At 33.8% G+C, this 20,002-nt stretch overlaps 1 protein-coding gene across 1 annotated transcript; it reads left to right on the top strand.

Moving 5' to 3' along the window:
- Positions 1-810: 810 nt before the first annotated feature.
- LOC100375438 (uncharacterized) lies at positions 811-19,509 on the top strand. The gene is made up of 12 exons (XM_085503765.1): positions 811-1,064; positions 2,716-2,896; positions 5,025-5,145; positions 5,773-5,988; positions 7,558-7,753; positions 8,365-8,527; positions 10,072-10,310; positions 11,007-11,143; positions 13,813-14,004; positions 15,262-15,884; positions 16,717-16,828; positions 17,650-19,509. Exons 1-12 carry the CDS (start codon positions 926-928, stop codon positions 18,025-18,027), a joined length of 2,697 nt encoding a protein of 898 aa, XP_085359891.1. The 5' UTR covers positions 811-925; the 3' UTR covers positions 18,028-19,509.
- The last annotated feature ends 493 nt before the right edge of the window (positions 19,510-20,002 follow it).

Below are 20,002 nucleotides of genomic sequence, written 5' to 3'. Positions count from 1 at the left end.
AAACAAAAATGGATTTTGAAAACTAAAATGGATTTTAAAAACGAAAATGGATTTTGAAATCAAAAATGGATTTTGAAATCAAAAATGGATTTTGAAAATGAAAACGAATTTTAAAAATGAAAATAGTTTTTGAAAACGGATTTTAAAAACGAAAATGAATTTAAACAATTGTTTTTTTTAAATGAAAACAGATATCAGAAACGAAAGTGTATTTTAAAAATCGATTTCAGAACCGAAAATGGGAATTATAAAATAGAAATGAATTGTAAAAATGTTTTCATAAAATGCCATGTTGTGAGCCACCTCGGTTGCAGTAGGTCCAGCTACATTGTAGCACAGTCCCTCAACACCTATGACAGCAATAATATACTCAGGTAAATTACATGTAGTTATGTAGTAATAAATGGTACACGCACAACCGCAGAAAACGACCGGTATCGGTAGTTCGTTGAACCCCTCGATGTGTAGATTCTACAACAGAAGTCCATTCAAATCTACCAATACACAGACATATATGTACAACGACGTAGTAATATTTTAATCTTCTCCACATATTATATATCGATACCATACACTGAATAATGGTTATTTATGAGTACCGATATTTTTTGTTTCTGTATTTCTTCAGTTGTAGCCTAGTCTGAGATTGTAGTTCACATTCACCTTTGCCTGGTTCCCGACTGAAGTGTTATGGCGTACCAAGCCACAAGCGAAGGAACACACACAGCGAACATTCACCTATAAATGTCGCCACCACATGACCTGTAAATTGCCCCACGATGCATCGCTTTGTTGACTTGACATAACTTCCGGGTTCGCCTCGTTCCGCTTTGACACTTGGTTTGTTGATATTGACTACGAACGAGATGGGATCGCTGGTTTGTAACTAACACGTGGACTGTCACCAGGGGCGTTATATGCCAACATGTGTGCCCTTTACACGGAAGACACGATTCGAGTGCAGACTGAGACTGGCGAGTGTAAGATCGATTTATGTTTCGGTGACATTACAAGTCTGAAAAAAGAAGAGGCGGTGGATGTGTGCCTGGTGTCAGCATTTCCTGGTATTGTATGAATGATGTAATTTGTCACCAACGACCTCGATTTGCACATGTGCCAAGTGTTTTCCAACATGTAACAAATCCTTGTCTCTATGTCAGTTGACCTTCGGCCCTGGCACGGCTCATTTTCACTAATACGCTTTCACAATAGCCGAGGTTACGTGTCGTTGTGGACTTCGTCTGCAGGCTAGAACCTATCCGGACCCAAAACGGTGCGAAACCTCGGTTGTTGTAGCGATTACGAGATCTGACTAAAACTTAGAACCGATATATTTACAGAACACGGGCAGTGGTCATGACCATAATATTGAAGATGCCAGAGCCCGAGGGCAGACACCAAAAATTAAAACCGTGATATTGCCCAAATGACTAGGTGTTATATATTTTATCAAATTGGACATGCATCCACTATGCACAATCACATCTACCATGCTAATCTCACACCCACTCTCCCATAAAATATTTTATGTATTATAACAATTGACACATTACTCAATAGCATACATACATTGTTTGCTGAAAAAACTGCGAAATACACACAGTAAAACTTCCAGCCACAGAAACTCTTTTTCGTAACTGCGTTACGTCAGTGTGAATCACTCAATTTATCGAGTATAAAACTATTGAAATGAATTGAAAAATTTTCAAATGCAAGTTATTTCACCACTTACCAGATAAAAATGTCAGAGTGCCATGGAAGTGACTACAATGACTTTCTCACGAACGTACCACACCTATTGACAAGCCACACAGCTTAGAGCATGCATCCTCGGTTAGCATCGGTTATGATCGTATATGATCGTATGCTTAGAAATGGTCACAGCGTAGAACGCGCCACAGCATTCCCAATTGCGACATTTCATTGGTGGCTTTGACGTACATTTTTGCTTTATATAAAGAATACCCTAAACATCAAAACAGAGTATCTTACTCAATATCCGTTCTGGCACGTTCACTGTCTATTTCGAATGGCTAAAGTTCCTTAAAAATCTTGAAAACAACCCCAAAAGCAACAGCGGCCAGGACAGCACCAGTGACAATTTGTTATGTGCAGTATTATTTGGGCAGTAGTTTCAGTGATGTCATCCATGTAATATACCATATAATACCCATTTTTATTCAATGTCATGTGACTCAGTCTCAACCAATCACATCATGCATAACAACAGTGAGATGTGACATATCTAGACATAAAAAGGCATGAAACCATGGCACCATACATCGGGGTGATACCAGAAATCACGGTTACTAAAAAAGATAGTAACCGTGCAGAAATGTATCATTCTATCGATTAAGTAAACAAAATTGGAACACAGTTGCAGTTGAGTTGAAACGAGTTTCCAAACTTTCAGAATATGGTATGCATTGTACATACTGTAAAATCATGTGTTTTCACTAGCATTTAAATTCACTATTTTGGTATTTTTAGCATATTCATTGGTTTTTATGTCATGAATTTTTATGTCATGGAAATTACCAGTTCTAATTACCAGATTTGAGATTTTACTTATCAACAAAATTAGCAAAATTAAAATTCTATGAATAACGAATCCATTTACATACTACATTATAATTGAACTTAATTGTCTTTTTCAGTATTCAGTCACCATTGTTTTACGATTCTTTTTTTATGTTCCTCAATACATGTATTTAGGTGATTATGCCGCAACTCCGACATCACTGATTGGGGCATTCCAGAAGAATCTAGGTCTGTCTGTTCGAGAACTGTCTAGGGATAAAGAAGAAGATCTTAGAAGACTGTACTGTTGTTGGTGGTCACGTCCATTACCACAACGCTATCCATTCCGGAGAATTCTATGCTTTGAAAGTACACGGTAATTGTTTGGATGAAATGATCTATTATTTGACATGACAAGATTATCGGTTGTTTCAGGTCATTATAACATGGCTGACTAAAGTTTCAAACTGATTTGTAAATTATTATTTACAAAAACAATATGGCTGACTTAAAAAGTTACATCTGGATCAATGGGTACAAAAACGGAAATGGGTGACTAAAAAGTGAAATGTAGGTCTACCTGAAAAAGTGACCGATAGGTCATTGGGTACAAAAAACAATATGGCTGAATGAAAAAGTTACATCTAGGTCAATAGGTACAAATATCAATATGGCTGACTGAAAAAGTGAAATGTGGGTCAATGAGTACAAAAACCAATATGGTTGACTGAAAAAGTGACATGTAGGTCAATGGATACAAGAATCAATATGGCTGACTTAAAAAGTTACATCTGGATCAATGGGTACAAAAATGAATATGCGTGACTAAAAAGTGAAATGTAGGTCTACCTGAAAAAGTGACCGATAGGTCATTGGGTACAAAAAACAATATGGCTGATTGAAAAAGTTACATCTAGGTCAATAGGTACAAATATCAATATGGCTGACTGAAAAAGTGAAATGTGGGTCAATGTGTACAAAAACCAATATGGTTGACTGAAAAAGTGACATGTAGGTCAATGAGTACAAAAACCAATATGGCTGACTTAAAAAGTTACATCTGGATCAATGGGTACAAAAATGAATATGCGTGACTAAAAAGTGAAATGTAGGTCTACCTGAAAAAATGACCGATAGGTCATTGGGTACAAAAAACAATATGGCTGATTGAAAAAGTTACATCTAGGTCAATAGCTACAAATATCAATATGGCTGACTGAAAAAGTGAAATGTGGGTCAATGAGTACAAAAACCAATATGGTTGACTGAAAACGTGACATGTAGGTCAATGGGTACAAAAACCAATATGGTTGACTGAAAACGTGACATGTAGGTCAATGGGTACAAAAACCAATATGGTTGACTGAAAACGTGACATGTAGGTCAATGGGTACAAAAACCAATATGGTTGACTGAAAACGTGACATGTAGGTCAATGGGTACAAAAACCAATATGGTTGACTGAAAACGTGACATGTAGGTCAATGGGTACAAAAACCAATAAAGGCTGACCAAAACCATAAATGTGAAATGTAAGAAAGAAAACACTATTTCAGGACAGTTATGACAAGGTGTTAGAAAAATCTGTTTTAAAATTCAATTTATAGATTTTTAGCATCAACAACAAATTTAAATGTTAACTGTGCCACTACTGATCTATATTATAGAAAGTGGGGTCAGAATCTTCATTCAAATGCGTAAAGTATCGGATTGAATGGATGAATAAAGAACATTTGAAACCTGCATTTTGACCAGCAATGCGAGTGAAGACCATTGTCAGTTTCATTATTTTCCATGCAAGTCTGATCTTTCCATTATGGAATTTTCTGTATTCAGATTTGATGGATGTCACAAAATTTGAAAATACCCGGTAGATATCAGTTGAGGTAGAATGCTACACAAAAGTAACAATATTGTTTTTTTCTTTATTTTGACATATTTGATATATCATGTTACAAGGATTAAAAAAATTAAATAAATATAAGGGGTCACCATATTCAGTTCAGAGAAAATTAATCAATAAAATACAGTGAAAATAGCATGTTTTCCCTGTTTTAGGAAATTTTTGCCATTGCTTTCTATTGCAAGTATTAAAAAAATGATAATAGTTTTAGCGGGTTTTTAACGAAGAAATGTGTTTTCATTTCATAAATGTGACTTTGTATGCTACATTGTGTGTAGGCGTGTGTATGTGCGGGAATTGAGTCCTAAGTGACGATAACAACTCGTGCTCATGGGCAGATGCTTGTTTTTAAACAACAACACACTATGGTCATCTGTCGCATGCACAGGTGATGTGTCCCACGCTTAAAATGGACTTTTCTTACATATCATGATGATCCTGAAAAAAATGTCATAACTCACTTTGTTAATCGATACCGATGTTCATCATTAGACATAAAAAAAGGATGAAGTTCATGAGCTCATGTGATATTAGATACAAAAAACAGTATGGCTGTCTAAACACTAATGTGCTTACAAATTCAAATATTTTTTGTCTCCAGTTTAAGTTATTTATACGCCCATCCAGTTGAGTTAGTTGGGGATGTTTTCCGCTGTCTTGTACCAATTCTTAGAAACCAAGATGGTCAAGTGATCACACCACTTCTAGCAACCGGTGATCAGGTGAGTATTCAAAATATGCCTCGGGTTAACTCTTGTAGTACTGTAGAATGATTTATTTTCACTTGGAATTGATTTTCAAGTGAAAATACAGTGAAAATCCTATTTTTTTTATGAATTATATGGATTTAATGATAAATTTGATTACCGTAAAATCTGTATTAGAAGCCGCATCCCTAATAGAAGTTGCACCCATTCTTTTTGATTAATTGAGAACCAAAATTTCACCATTTCCCATATGTGTGGATGCTCTAATAGAAGCCGCATCCCCTCTGTTGCATTGTACTATTTTAATAGAAGCCGCAGCTTCTAATATAGTTTTTACTGTAGTATCGATTTTATGACTAACATACAACTAACATTTTCAATATATGTATCTAAACGAAATTTGCGGATATGACAAAACATTGTTACGATAGAAACCAATTAATGGTAAATTGCACAAAAATCATCATTTTTTCGTGGATGTATGACAAATATTTTATGCAAAAAGTAATTTGATGACTTTACTTTTCTATCAGGAATTTGTAAGCATAAAATATAGCCATATGATAAAATCAAGGAAATCATCTGAGTTAGTTTGATAACAGCAACTATAGCTTTATTTTGATGTAAAATTGTTGATTTCAGGGTTATTCTGAGACTGTTATGTTGAAGGGTATGATTGACGCCGCTGTCAATTGGATGAAAGCTGGCCTTCCACTCAGGCTACTGAAAATAGTCGTTTTCACACGATCGGTCAAAGAAGGCAAGATGGATTCTGCTAATAAGAAGCATTTTAAGGGAATTTTATCTCTTTTTACGGCTCTCAAAGAACAATATGAATCTAAGGAAATTGAAGAGAAGGTAATTATAGAGATGATAAGTTGCCATAGCAGCATAAAATCATGTTAATTTTGTTGATACAGAATAACATGTTTTGTGCTCCTGTAATAGTGCATGCAGGGTATAATCTAGTGACCAAGCATTGAAATGTGAACTTGCCCCCTTAAGTAAGCTTTCTCTTTTCACTAGACTCCCTGGACATAGGGCATTTTTGAAAGTGACAACAAATCATGAAGTGGAATTTCTGTCATGATTAACATGAGGTGGTTGAATTGTTAAATTAAACTGATTTTTGAGAGATTGAATTATTAGTCTGGGGTTTAGTAAAAAATAAACTTGTCTAAATGCTACACATATGGCAGGCCTGAATTTCATGACAAAATTGTCATTTTGTTCATTTTGGTTGACTGTATCTCATCCTAGAGAAGGCCTTTGGTGGTAACATGGTTGTACAAATAAAGATTGTCAAGGAAGGAAATTACAAATGGAGAAAGTGTGAAACATGGAGAGAAAACTCAGATGGAAGATTTAACTAGTTTTACTCTTTCAAAGTTGGTTGATAGCATCTGTCGACATTTCCTGCCATGAGGATGAATTATTAGAGATCTAGAGAAAAAACAAAGTTATTGGCCCAATACTTATACTTTATTAAACACATAAAATTCCCCAGGAGAAATTAAAATGGTTACATTTACACTAAACAAAACTAGACTAATAATAAAAACATTAAGACTAAAGTAATGATTAAAAAAAAAAAATAATAATCAAAATAAAAAGAAATAAAAAAACACGAATAGTATTATATCCAACTAACAGCAATAATAAAGGTAGAAGAAACCATTGTTAAAAAGTAATAACAATAATAATGCATTAAGGGTTAAAAATCTTGGAGGTGTTGCTGTCTTAAGTGGAGGGCAGTTTTAGACCTTGATACATCAATAGAGGGATCAAGGTTATGATTATGCTAGTACAGACACTTCAGGAATCAGAAAACAGTATTTGGAGTTAAACTTGAGTAATGTAAAACGAAAATGCAATTCCATGTTTTTCCGACGAAGTCTTGACTGACAATAATGCTGACAGTGGACGTTAGATAAACACACATTGTTTGTGACAGGAAGCTTATATCACCTGTTATGTCAGAATCGCTAACAACAGATAAACATTGTGCAAATATCCACGAAACAGCAGTTCTAGTTATTTGTGTTAGCGTTTAAAACACTAATTTTAGCAACGTCTTTCCTAAATTTTGATCCTTTGAAAAGCCTGGGTGATGTATCAAGATCTAAAGTTACCATTCTATACATTTTTGAAAAATCAATAAAAAAATTAAAATTTCTCTATTTGCTTTTTAAGATGTTATAATATTGAGGCTATCATGTGATTTTTTTCTGCAAAGTATGCACGTAGGCAGTATGTTGATCATATCGCCCAATGTGAATAAACATCTTCGTCCAGTGTAAAAAAAGGAAAGTGTTGAAATGTGTATCCTTAAATGCGTACAACCTTGAAATGAGCGCAGATACATTTCAGAATTAATGCAGATTTGGAGTTTCGCTGAATGTTATAATAATACTTGTTCTGTTCCAGAACGACACCATTGAATTTGATGTCTACATTTCGTACAGTGAGAAAGACCTTGGTGTAGTGGACACGATACAGGGCCTACTTATGAAGGAGAAAAAAGACATCAAGATATTCTCAGAACAACAAGACTTGGATACCACTTGTGTCTGGCAAGAAAACATGTACAAGGTCATGGTGAAGTGTGCCAAAATCATAACAGGTACAGTGTCTCATACTACAACTACCCCCCTTCCCCATACATGGAAATTTAAAAACCTGAAAACCAGGAATATTTTGCAAATAGAGCCAATTAAGAAGCATAATTAGTTTGTCTACTCTTTAGAATGCATGTTGTACACAGTATTGTGACAGGAGATAAAACTTCCAAAAATAAAAATGATTATTAAAACCACACCTTTGCTTGAAATATTAGAAAATTCATGTGTGTGTAAATTACTTCAAAACTTCGGTTTTTTCTAAATTCCACTCACAAATCTAAGATTTGGTTTTTCTGGTATCATATTAAAGTTGTTTAAAAAAAAAAAAAAAAACAGTTGTTACGTATTTGTGTATGATTCTGTGCCTTGATATAAGTTTCAATTTTAAGTGTATAAATTGTACCATGGCTTGAATAGAATCTTGTGTTTCATAAACTGGATTATTTTTGTATTAAATATTTCTTTAGCTATATATGACTCCAAGTTGCTCGTTTGATTGAGTGTGGGGCTCACATGGCTGTTTGACGTGAATGTAGCAGTATGCAAAGTCAAGTAAATGATGCTTTATCTGTAAGTTTTGACCCATTAAATTTCTGTATAACTTTAATTTCAGTTTTAAGCCCAGCCTACCTGACATCGGCCACGTGTACAGAACAGTACAACATTGCATTATGCGTCAACAGAAAGACAAATCGAGATCGGCTGGCACCGTTCTACGTAGAACAGATCGAACTTCTCCCATCCTACATGGGATTAGTACAGTATGTAAACTGCAGGTAAATGCTGGCAGACATATTTTTTACGATGCGTCAATTTGTATTCCAGATATTTGATATGCAATCTTTATATGCTGATTGTGTTTTATATGCTGTCAAAGTTTTTGACAAATGTTAGGGTAATTTGTCTTCATTCAACCTGATTTTTATCTGTGTCAATTGTTGCAGTGGTTTGTTAACATGGGCTAGGAAAAATAACTCAACTGATTGGCTTAATTTCAAAATTACGCTACTTATTTCCAAGGTCCATTCACATTCTACTTTTTAATTCTCCCACATTTATCTTATGGTTTAGAAGTCTGGAGTAGTACTTACCGCTCTTCCCTCGATCCAATTTATAAACAACAAAAGAAACTGGTACACATTATAATGTTCAAAGAGAGACTCACAGACAGCAAACCTCTCTTCAATTTGCTGGGTTTTCTTGACATTTATGACCAACACAAGCTCCAGCTAGCAACAGTAATACCCACCTGTGATCTAAGTAACTATTTCTCTTTTCCTGGCCATTCATGTCAAACTAGATACTTATCAAATGAAAACTTTGCCTGCCTACATAAAAGAACTAACATTGGTCAATTTTCCCTGGATTACTTTGGAACCAAATTGTGGAATAGCCTTCCTAACCATATTATAAATATTTCAAATCGCAATACTTTAAAGCAAACATTAAAAGTACATTTAGCCAACTCACATAGTTAGATTTTTATTTACATACTGGTGGTGATTAACAACTACCATCTGAAACTTGATTGTGAACTGAGTTTATTGCATTTATATTTACATTTATTGTTATTTCTATTAGATTGTATAAATGTAATTTTATTTCTTAACAAAACGCCAGCCAAAATGATTATTTAGCTCGATCAGTATTCCGGAGCAGATTAGACTAGCTTCACCTAAGCTATTTTCTGCTGCCTAACCATTACTGCTCATCTTACATAGTTATATACATTAATTCAATGTAGATTTCCTCCATCTTGATTTTAATAGCTATCTATCCTCTAGCATAATAATAAATAAATAAATAAAATAAAGCTTTGAAAGTTGTTATTCATGGAACTTAATAAATATATGTAAATGCATACAATATTCCTTGGGTTTAAATTCACTATTTTCACTGATAAGTAAATTCCACTAAATCTAAATAACAATAAAACTCATTGTTTCCTAGACAATTTTGTGAAATTATAAATATGAGTGAATATGCTCAGAACATCAAAATAATGAAATTAAATGTCAGTGAAAATAAATAGTTACTACAAAATACAGGGAACTTATCACTTCTGTGGCTTTTTCTAAATCATGATTTACTTGGGATGTAGGTTCATGGAAATATGCAGAAAATAAATCCATTACATATGCAATGCAGCACATTGCAATAGTGTAGCTATAATAGTGATGATGCTTTGCCACTATTGAAACAGTGTTAAATATAATGTATCTGATGTATTCTAATTGAGGAGGGAGTGAACATTTTGATTCTAAAGTTTGTTGACATTTTACAGTAAAAAATGTGGTTTTAATTTTGTTTTTGTCTACAGTCCACATGACAAGCTGAAACTAGCTACTGCATGCCATCAAGTCATTGTAGCTCTAACTCTGGAAGTTACCATGGTTACACAGAAAGGACAATCTATAAAGAAGAGGAGCGACTTAAATTATGATGTCTTTATTTCATATTCGCACAAAAATTCACAACAAGCAACGGCAGTTTTAAATAAACTCACAAATCTTAATCCAGATCTGAAGATTTTCTTCGATAAAGAGGAATTGAAAACAGGTATGGAAAAAACTATGGATAAAAATTTATATTATCATGGAAAATGCTGTCTGGAAAAAACAGGTTCTCATATTGATGCTTTGATTATATTTTTAGCTCCGCTGTCGACTTTGTCGAGCGGAGCTTATCATATGAGTGACTGTCCGTCGTCGTCGTCCGTCGTCGTCGTTCGTGTCAATGTTTTACTTTTTCGACTTCTTCTTGAAAACTACAAGCCTGAATGCTTTCATACTTGGTGTATATGTACCTTGAGTAGACCTCTCTCAGATTTGTTCATTTCATGATGATATCTTCAATTCTCTAATTTTGGTGAATATTTTTGTCATTTTTGGTAAAAAGTGATATTTTCAACTTCTTGTTAAAAACCGCAAGTCCAATTGCGTTGATATTACATATATAGGTACTACATGTGGACCTCTCTCAGATTTGTTCATTTTGTAATGATATCTTTAATTCTCTAATTTTGGTGAATATTTTTGTAATTTTTGGTAAAAAGTGATATTTTCGACTTCTTGTTAAAAATCGCAAGTCCAATTGCTTTGATATATATACATATATAGGTACTCCATGTGGATCTCTCTCAGATTTGTTCATTTTCTAATGATATCTTCTGTTCTTTAATTGCCATGTGCATAACTAACAGCGGAGCTATCTCAGCCGACAGGCTGCTTGTCTTTATAATTTGTGTTCATTCAGGTACTGCATGGCAAGAGACATTATACCATGCTATAGATGGTAGTCATTGTATGATTGCATGTATATCTAAAGACTATCTACAATCACCAGTTTGTCAAGAAGAATATAACTTAGCATTAGCTAAACATTATTCTAAGGTAAGAAGATGAGTGAGTAGTGTTCTAGGTACTGTATGGCAAGAGACATTATACCATGATATAGATGGTAGTCATTGTATGATTGCATGTATATCTAAAGACTATCTACAATTACCAGTTTGTCAAGAAGAATATAACTTAGCATTAGCTAAACATTACTCTTAAGGTAAGAAGATGAGTGAGTAGCGTTCTAGGTACTGTATGGCAAGAGACATTATACCATGCTATAGATGGTAGTCATTGTATGATTGCATGTATATCTAAAGACTATCTACAATCACCAGTTTGTCAAGAAGAATATAACTTAGCATTAGCTAAACATTACTCTAAGGTAAGAAGATGAGTGAGTAGTGTTCTAGGTACTGTATGGCAAGAGACATTATACCATGCTATAGATGGTAGTCATTGTATGATTGCATGTATATCTAAAGACTATCTACAATTACCAGTTTGTCAAGAAGAATATAACTTAGCATTAGCTAAACATTATTCTAAGGTAAGAAGATGAGTGAGTAGTGTTCTAGGTACTGTATGGCAAGAGACATTATACCATGCTATAGATGGTAGTCATTGTATGATTGCATGTATATCTAAAGACTATCTACAATCACCAGTTTGTCAAGAAGAATATAACTTAGCATTAGCTAAACATTACTCAATGGTAAGAATATGAGTGAGTAGTGTTCTAGGTACTGTATGGCTAGAGACATTATACCATGCTATAGATGGTAGTCATTGTATGATTGCATGTATATCTAAAGACTATCTACAATCACCAGTTTGTCAAGAAGAATATAACTTAGCATTAGCTAAACATTATTCTAAGGTAAGAAGATGAGTGAGTAGTGTTCTAGGTACTGTATGGCTAGAGACATTATACCATGATATAGATGGTAGTCATTGTATGATTGCATGTATATCTAAAGACTATCTACAATTACCAGTTTGTCAAGAAGAATATAACTTAGCATTAGCTAAACATTATTCTAAGGTAAGAAGATGAGTGAGTAGTGTTCTAGGTACTGTATGGCTAGAGACATTATACCATGATATAGATGGTAGTCATTGTATGATTGCATGTATATCTAAAGACTATCTACAATTACCAGTTTGTCAAGAAGAATATAACTTAGCATTAGCTAAACATTATTCTAAGGTAAGAAGATGAGTGAGTAGTGTTCTAGGTACTGTATGGCTAGAGACATTATACCATGATATAGATGGTAGTCATTGTATGATTGCATGTATATCTAAAGACTATCTACAATTACCAGTTTGTCAAGAAGAATATAACTTAGCATTAGCTAAACATTATTCTAAGGTAAGAAGATGAGTGAGTAGTGTTCTAGGTACTGTATGGCAAGAGACATTATACCATGCTATAGATGGTAGTCATTGTATGATTGCATGTATATCTAAAGACTATCTACAATTACCAGTTTGTCAAGAAGAATATAACTTAGCATTAGCTAAACATTATTCTAAGGTAAGAAGATGAGTGAGTAGTGTTCTAGGTACTGTATGGCTAGAGACATTATACCATGATATAGATGGTAGTCATTGTATGATTGCATGTATATCTAAAGACTATCTACAATTACCAGTTTGTCAAGAAGAATATAACTTAGCATTAGCTAAACATTATTCTAAGGTAAGAAGATGAGTGAGTAGTGTTCTAAGTACTGTATGGCAAGAGACATTATACCATGCTATAGATGGTAGTCATTGTATGATTGCATGTATATCTAAAGACTATCTACAATCACCAGTTTGTCAAGAAGAATATAACTTAGCATTAGCTAAACATTACTCTAAGGTAAGAAGATGAGTGAGTAGTGTTCTAGGTACTGTATGGCAAGAGACATTATACCATGCTATAGATGGTAGTCATTGTATGATTGCATGTATATCTATAGACTATCTACAATCACCAGTTTGTCAAGAAGAATATAACTTAGCATTAGCTAAACATTACTCTAAGGTAAGAAGATGAGTGAGTAGTGTTCTAGGTACTGTATGGCAAGAGACATTATACCATGCTATAAATGGTAGTCATTGTATGATTGCATGTATATCTAAAGACTATCTACAATTACCAGTTTGTCAAGAAGAATATAACTTAGCATTAGCTAAACATTACTCTAAGGTAAGAAGATGAGTGAGTAGTGTTCTAGGTACTGTATGGCTAGAGACATTATACCATGCTATAGATGGTAGTCATTGTATGATTGCATGTATATCCAAAGACTATCTACAATCACCAGTTTGTCAAGAAGAATATAACTTAGCATTAGCTAAACATTACTCTCAGGTAAGAAGATGAGTGAGTAGTGTTCTAGGTACTGTATGGCAAGAGACATTATACCATGCTATAAATGGTAGTCATTGTATGATTGCATGTATATCTAAAGACTATCTACAATTACCAGTTTGTCAAGAAGAATATAACTTAGCATTAGCTAAACATTACTCTAAGGTAAGAAGATGAGTGAGTAGTGTTCTAGGTACTGTATGGCAAGAGACATTATACCATGCTATAGATGGTAGTCATTGCGTGTGTGGTATTACATCACATTTAAAATCATGAAATAATTTAATAACTCTAAATTAAATTGTCTTCAATACCATATTTTTACTATACCAGTAACTTTATATTGTCATTCTTGTAGCAAAGTGACTTGCAGTTAATTGTGTTGTGCTTAGAACATATAGAAGACATAGCGGAAGAATTCACATCAGTAAAAATGGTGGATGGATTTCGGAATGATTTCCACAGCGTTGTAGACGTGACATGTACTGACATTGTACGGTGGTTGAAAGACAAATCAAATAATCAGCTTGAAATATTCCAGAAATCAAAGGTACGTTTCAGTGCCTTAAAAAGCTTAATTTATTTGTCTACATTTTGAGGTGAAATAATAATTTTTAGCTCCACTGTCGACTTCATCAAACAGGGCTATTCTTATTACCGATTGTTTTTGTTCGTCCACATCAACTTTTTACAACGTCTGTGTCAGCTCAATACATTTCCCACTTCTTTCTAAAGAGAGAAAGTCCAATTGGTTTGATGCTTGTTATACATGTACCTCTAATTGACCTCTTTCAGATTTGTTAATTTTGTGTCAATATCTTTAAATCTCTAATTTTGATTAATAAATAAGATTGATTAATGCCACAAGTCTGATAGCTTTGATATTTCAAATACGACTCACTCTGATTCATTTGATGATAGCATCTTCTTTTTGTTAATTAGGCCAGACTTTTTTTATTCCTTGTTTCTCGAGTTTTTATAAGCGAATTTTTTTGAGGAGGGCGAAAAAAATAATAAAATTAATTCTTTTTTTTTATTAGATTTGTGTGATTCTCAAAAGATTGTAAGTGAGATCAATGATCGGAGGGAAGAAATGAAATAAAATTTTATTGCATGTATAACCTGGTTGGCAATGTCGCCAATTGTGGCACAATTTTCAGCATTAATGAGGGATTTCTCGGTTTTTGACGACAGAGTTTCATGGCGTGTCACCACAAACCACGCCGCCGCCATGTTCGCCTAGTAGTCTCAAGCAGTTCACAGAGAGGTCAATACCCGAGATTCACTGTAAACCAACGCGCATAAAGTATAGATCTGCACGAGACTTCGGTACTTTGATCATGATACTCCCATGAAAATGCAACTTGGATTTGTCAGGCAGCGGGCTGAAAAAAAATGAAGATAAAAATAATTCTTTTTAGCAATTTAGAGAAATTACGCTGAAATAAAATTTTATTTTTATTTGACTTTCCACTTCTGTTCATTCGGCGGGTTCGCAAAACAAGGGATAATAAAAGTCTGAGTTTATGAAGAATTATCAGCTGAGACGTTGCTTGTTTTTATCTGCTTCAAATTCTAAACTCATTGCTTTGATCTGTAGTTGTCCGTCAAAGAGTTTTTATGTTTTGAATGACAAATAACTGCAAATCAAAACGTGTCAAAGCATGGTTTCATTACTTGAAGAGACACTTTATTTGTGAGGTGACTGGATTAAAGAAATTCTTGACTTTGATTTAAAAAAAACTGATGACTAAATACCCACAATGCATTGCAACAAATGATGACATCATACATTATGTTTTGACAGGATGAGATGTATGCGGATTGCAATATTGCTCATTTGACCGAAGAATATCGTTTAGTCAAGTATCGCTCCAAATATGGAAACAAGGACACATTTACGGAGATTGCTGCAGCAGAAACTGATCTCGGTAACAAAAGTTACGACATCATTCTCAGCTATGCGCCGAGTGATGCAATGTACGCTAAGTTTTTCAGAGCGGTGATTAGAAGAAGAGCACCCTCATTGAAATTAATAGATGCTGTGTCAACAGATCATCGACAGATGGCTGTCTTGGATAGCGCATCTGTCATCGTACCTTTAATTTCTCCGGCATATGTTGAGTCCAACCAGGTAGTTGAGCTTCAGATAGCGTTGTCACGTCATCGCCTCGCTCATGATGAATCAACTTTATTCCCTATATTGTTGAACTATCTACCGCAGAAACCAACGTACTTCCATTTACTGCCATACGAAGTGTCTTGCGTCGATGAACACTGGCGAGAACAAGTTCGAAATGATCATTTCGTAATACCAGATGTAGGTGTCACTCTTGGTAAAGCTGAATCGTCATTATTGCCGGCCGTTTCAAAGGTCGCTGCTTGTGCACTTATGAAAGCTGTAGATATTCTTCTTCTTAGGTTAAATAGGTAAGAATTTGGCTTCTGACAAACTTCAGAATTTTTGGTTTCTCTAAATTAATAATAAATAAATAATTAATAACATTAATAACTTTTAAAAATAAATAAAATTTATTCTTAATATTATTAGTATTATACATCTGTCACCATAATGCCATAGATCACAGAATGCCGTAATTTTGAGGTATTGCACTGGGTATTTGCATCCTACCATACAAGGAAATGCGAATTCCAAATATGGAACAATTAAGCGTCCTCTAATAATAAAAACAAACATGACAGCCCCCAGGGTTTGACCAAACCCCACACAAAGAATTTGCTGAATCTGCTCTAAATTTTTTGGATTTTGGCATTCCCATGATGTACTGTGAAATACTTTATTATAGCTGGAATTTATTTTTTGCTGAAAAAAAAAAATTTGGATGTTTTGTGTGGATTTTATTTTCACTGATTTTAGACTACTTGAATGTAAAATATAGGAACAAAAGTATATTTACTGGATTTAATTTTATTTTCACTGAATCATTCCTTCAGCGAAAATCAGAAAATTAATTCCAAGTAAAAATAAAGTATTTTATAAGTATCCTTGGGTGGGATGGATGTATTATAATAAGGTTATTACAAGAATACTGTGAAGTATGCACGCACAGCATAATCACCTCATTGTGAGAAAAAACTTTATTGTGTTTGACATTTCACCTTTTGTTATTCATCATAACTTCGAAATTCGTTGTCTGATTGATCTTAACCATGTGTTAAGTAGATTGTAATTTAAGAGAGCTTCATATACTACAATAACAACCGACTTTGTTGACATTTTATGTGATAATGTTTATTTCAGGCAACAACCGACAATGTCTGGTACACAAAATGTAGTGCTATGTAACGTTGTCAAGCTGAGGCATGAAATACTGGCCACACAGAACGCAGAGTTTGTTGCCAGGGCCGAAAAGGTAAATATTTGAATGATTAATTTCTCACTTGGCAATATGAGGGCGCTGTTTAACTTATACTCGTACTGTGACTTCAAAACATAGATTTGATCAGTGGATTTATCTATTTGAGGAGGCTGTAAATTGTGTAGAATTTGTTTGGGTTAGGGATCTGTACATGATTCCGAAATATTAAAATGTTCATTATTTTCTCTTCATCAAATTAAATATTCACCATATTTACCATTCTCCGGGCATTATATTATAGAATTTTAGTTTTCGTGTTTTATTTTCGATGTTCCCCTTTTCAATGCAGCTAGTCAACATGCAAATAAAAAATCATGAATATTCATAAATTATTTATCTACCTCATGCATAAACAATAAACTAAGGTTCAAAAAAAACATTCACAGATAATTTGGTTCCAAATATTAAACGCTGTGCATGAATATTTGATGATAGTTGATGAATAAACGAATATATTCATGAACTTTTGATACACATTCAAGAATTGTTTTGGATTCATAAAAATGCGTGGAGCATTCATCAGAAAGTTTGATGATTATTTTAGGAAACAAAGTACTTCATGATATACAGGATATTTGATGAATTTCAAAAAATTTGTTTTCAAAATGTCTTTACTTCATGGCATTTTCGTGAAAGTCACTAATATCTTGTCTTACGGACTCTAGTGGTACTTTCTGAATTCTCAGCAAATATGTATCCCATGAAAATAAAGGGGTTTGCTTATTGTTTTGTCTAATCACTCTCAGAGTGTAATAATGTATATAAAATCTTAATATTTCATTTTAGTACATTTTTTTTTTTTAATATACGCACAGTTTTTGCTTGACTCAGTGAAAGAGACTGAAACTATGGAAACCAAAGATAAAACAGGAGAGTCATCATCGAGGCTAGATATTGTTGACCGGTCAGTAACGGTGGAGGAGAGTGGTACTGACAAACAAACATCACCTCCAAGTGAAAGGAAAGCAAAATCTGGAGAGGAATCTAATGAAGATAATTGGGCGATGATGGATATAATTGCGCATCAAGGTGCGTCAACTACAGTGGCCACTGCGTCACTGGACATTGTTACAAGTAAGAATGAGACTTCAGATGAGAGCAATGTTTCTGAACATCCAACAGCACAAAACTCACTCTCAGCCACACCACAGGAAGTTGTACAGAGGCGTAGTGTTGCCTGTCATCTTTTATAAACACTATTTTATGATTTTATTTCATATTATGAAAAATATAACTAATATTATGGTATTTAGTGGACAGAAATGAAACATTACAAGTTGCGTAAATGTTTTTTGTTTGTTAAAAACCATAAACTTGGCTAGGATCAGCGATCACTTTCAAATCTGTACAACATCATAGTATATTTCTCGATTCATTCAATCAATTATTTTGACCAATCATAATCATGTAATGCATTGTAACTAATTTTTTTTTATCTTACTTACGTAAGTAGTTGTGGAGTCAACTCTTTTCATGTGCTGTTCAGTGTACAGCTATAATAAACAATGCCTAGACACATCTGTTTTGTCCAAGTACGTATCCTTGCTTCAACGAAAGTCTTGGAATTTAGTTTTACCTAATGTATTTACTTGAAGGTAAACGAACTAGCAAATGATGTATGTATAGGGTATTCCACTGTATTTAACAATGCCCAGAAATTTGTTAAATTTGTTTGATTTCACTTATTATTTGACTATTTGAGACAAAAGATTTAAAGTAAACAAAGAAAAATCTGCATACTTGTAAACCGATTTTGTTATTAAAAACTGTCACTGTTATATGAAATCTTACCACAATTGTACCTGAAACGTTCTTTGAATGATAACATTATATCAACAAATACTTGACATTTTCTCGCAATACTGTGGAATACTTTATTTTCGCTGGAATTAATTTTCCCTGAAAAGGCTTTTTTGGCGTTTTGCTTGGAATTTATTTTCACTGATTTTTGATGAGTTTAATGTGAAATATAAGGAAAAAAGTATATTCGTTGGATTTTATTTTCACGGAATCATCCCTTCAGCGAAAATAAATTCCAAGCGAAAATAAAGTATTCTACAGTATTATCATTTATTAAAAGATTTTTATTATAGCTTTAAATGTGTACAGCATCTAACCTAACAACACTCTTTGTACAGATTTGTATTTTATGAAATGATATATTTTTGCATTTATGAAAATATCTACATTCATTCAATTCTCTGTATATTTGTAGTTTGTATATTATCATAAGGTAATACAGGAATATATTTAAGAATGTATATATGTTTTTAAGCCCTTGTACAGTGTATTATATTAGCAGGCCAGTAATACTTTTTTGTTTATTATAACATAATTATTCATGTGTGGGGCCATATTGAAATTTAAAGATATTAATTTGTACATCTTACCCAAAATGACATTATTAAGGATGAAATTACGAGTCAATTTTCATATCATCGGAGATTAAAGCGAGAGAGTCGTCACATGCGCATGCGTAAGATGGCCATAGCGTGTCATTGTTTACAAACAAGTGTCTACCCATGAGCCTTTGCGTTTTAGCATGTGTTTTTATTGTCGCTTGGCACTCAATTCCCGCACAAGTGCAGGTGATGACCCTCTCGCTTTAAGATTTTTGAAAATTGTTTTGTCAATATATGATAATGAGTGAAATAAATTGATAGCCAATCGGCAAACGTTATGGTTATTCATAAACCTTCCAGTACTGTGAGGTCTATGGTTTATTTAAGTATTGTTTTGGGCAGTGTGGTACTGACTCATTTGTCAAAGTGTGACTGCTTCATTACAACAGATGATTAATATTGGTATAATAGGGGAAGGGGAAACTAAATGTGCAAATGTTAGAAGATCTGAGCAAAATGAAACTGGCTAAATGACACACTGCAATAAATCGGTCAGTCAGTGACACTGACTTCACACTGTTACAAGGATAGAATAAATAGGCCTTCCTCGCGGTATTTTCTCGTGTGTGTGTGTGTGTGTGCTGCCCCCAACGGTGAGTGTCTCACAATCTAGGCTGGGTGCGACAGTGATCTCTCGCAATTGCAACATGTTGGGAATGTTTTTTGTGCGAGATTACCCCAGGGGTAGTTCTCTGAATAAAATATGGTACGCAAGCTGAAGTAAAACAAACTCGTAAAAAGGGTGTTATTTAGTTATTTGACACGT

The sequence above is a fragment of the Saccoglossus kowalevskii genome, chromosome 9, assembly GCF_978046115.1.
Source record: "Saccoglossus kowalevskii chromosome 9, keSacKowa6.1, whole genome shotgun sequence".
NCBI lineage: Eukaryota > Metazoa > Hemichordata > Enteropneusta > Harrimaniidae > Saccoglossus > Saccoglossus kowalevskii.
This window is presented reverse-complemented; position numbering and strand designations above follow the sequence as displayed.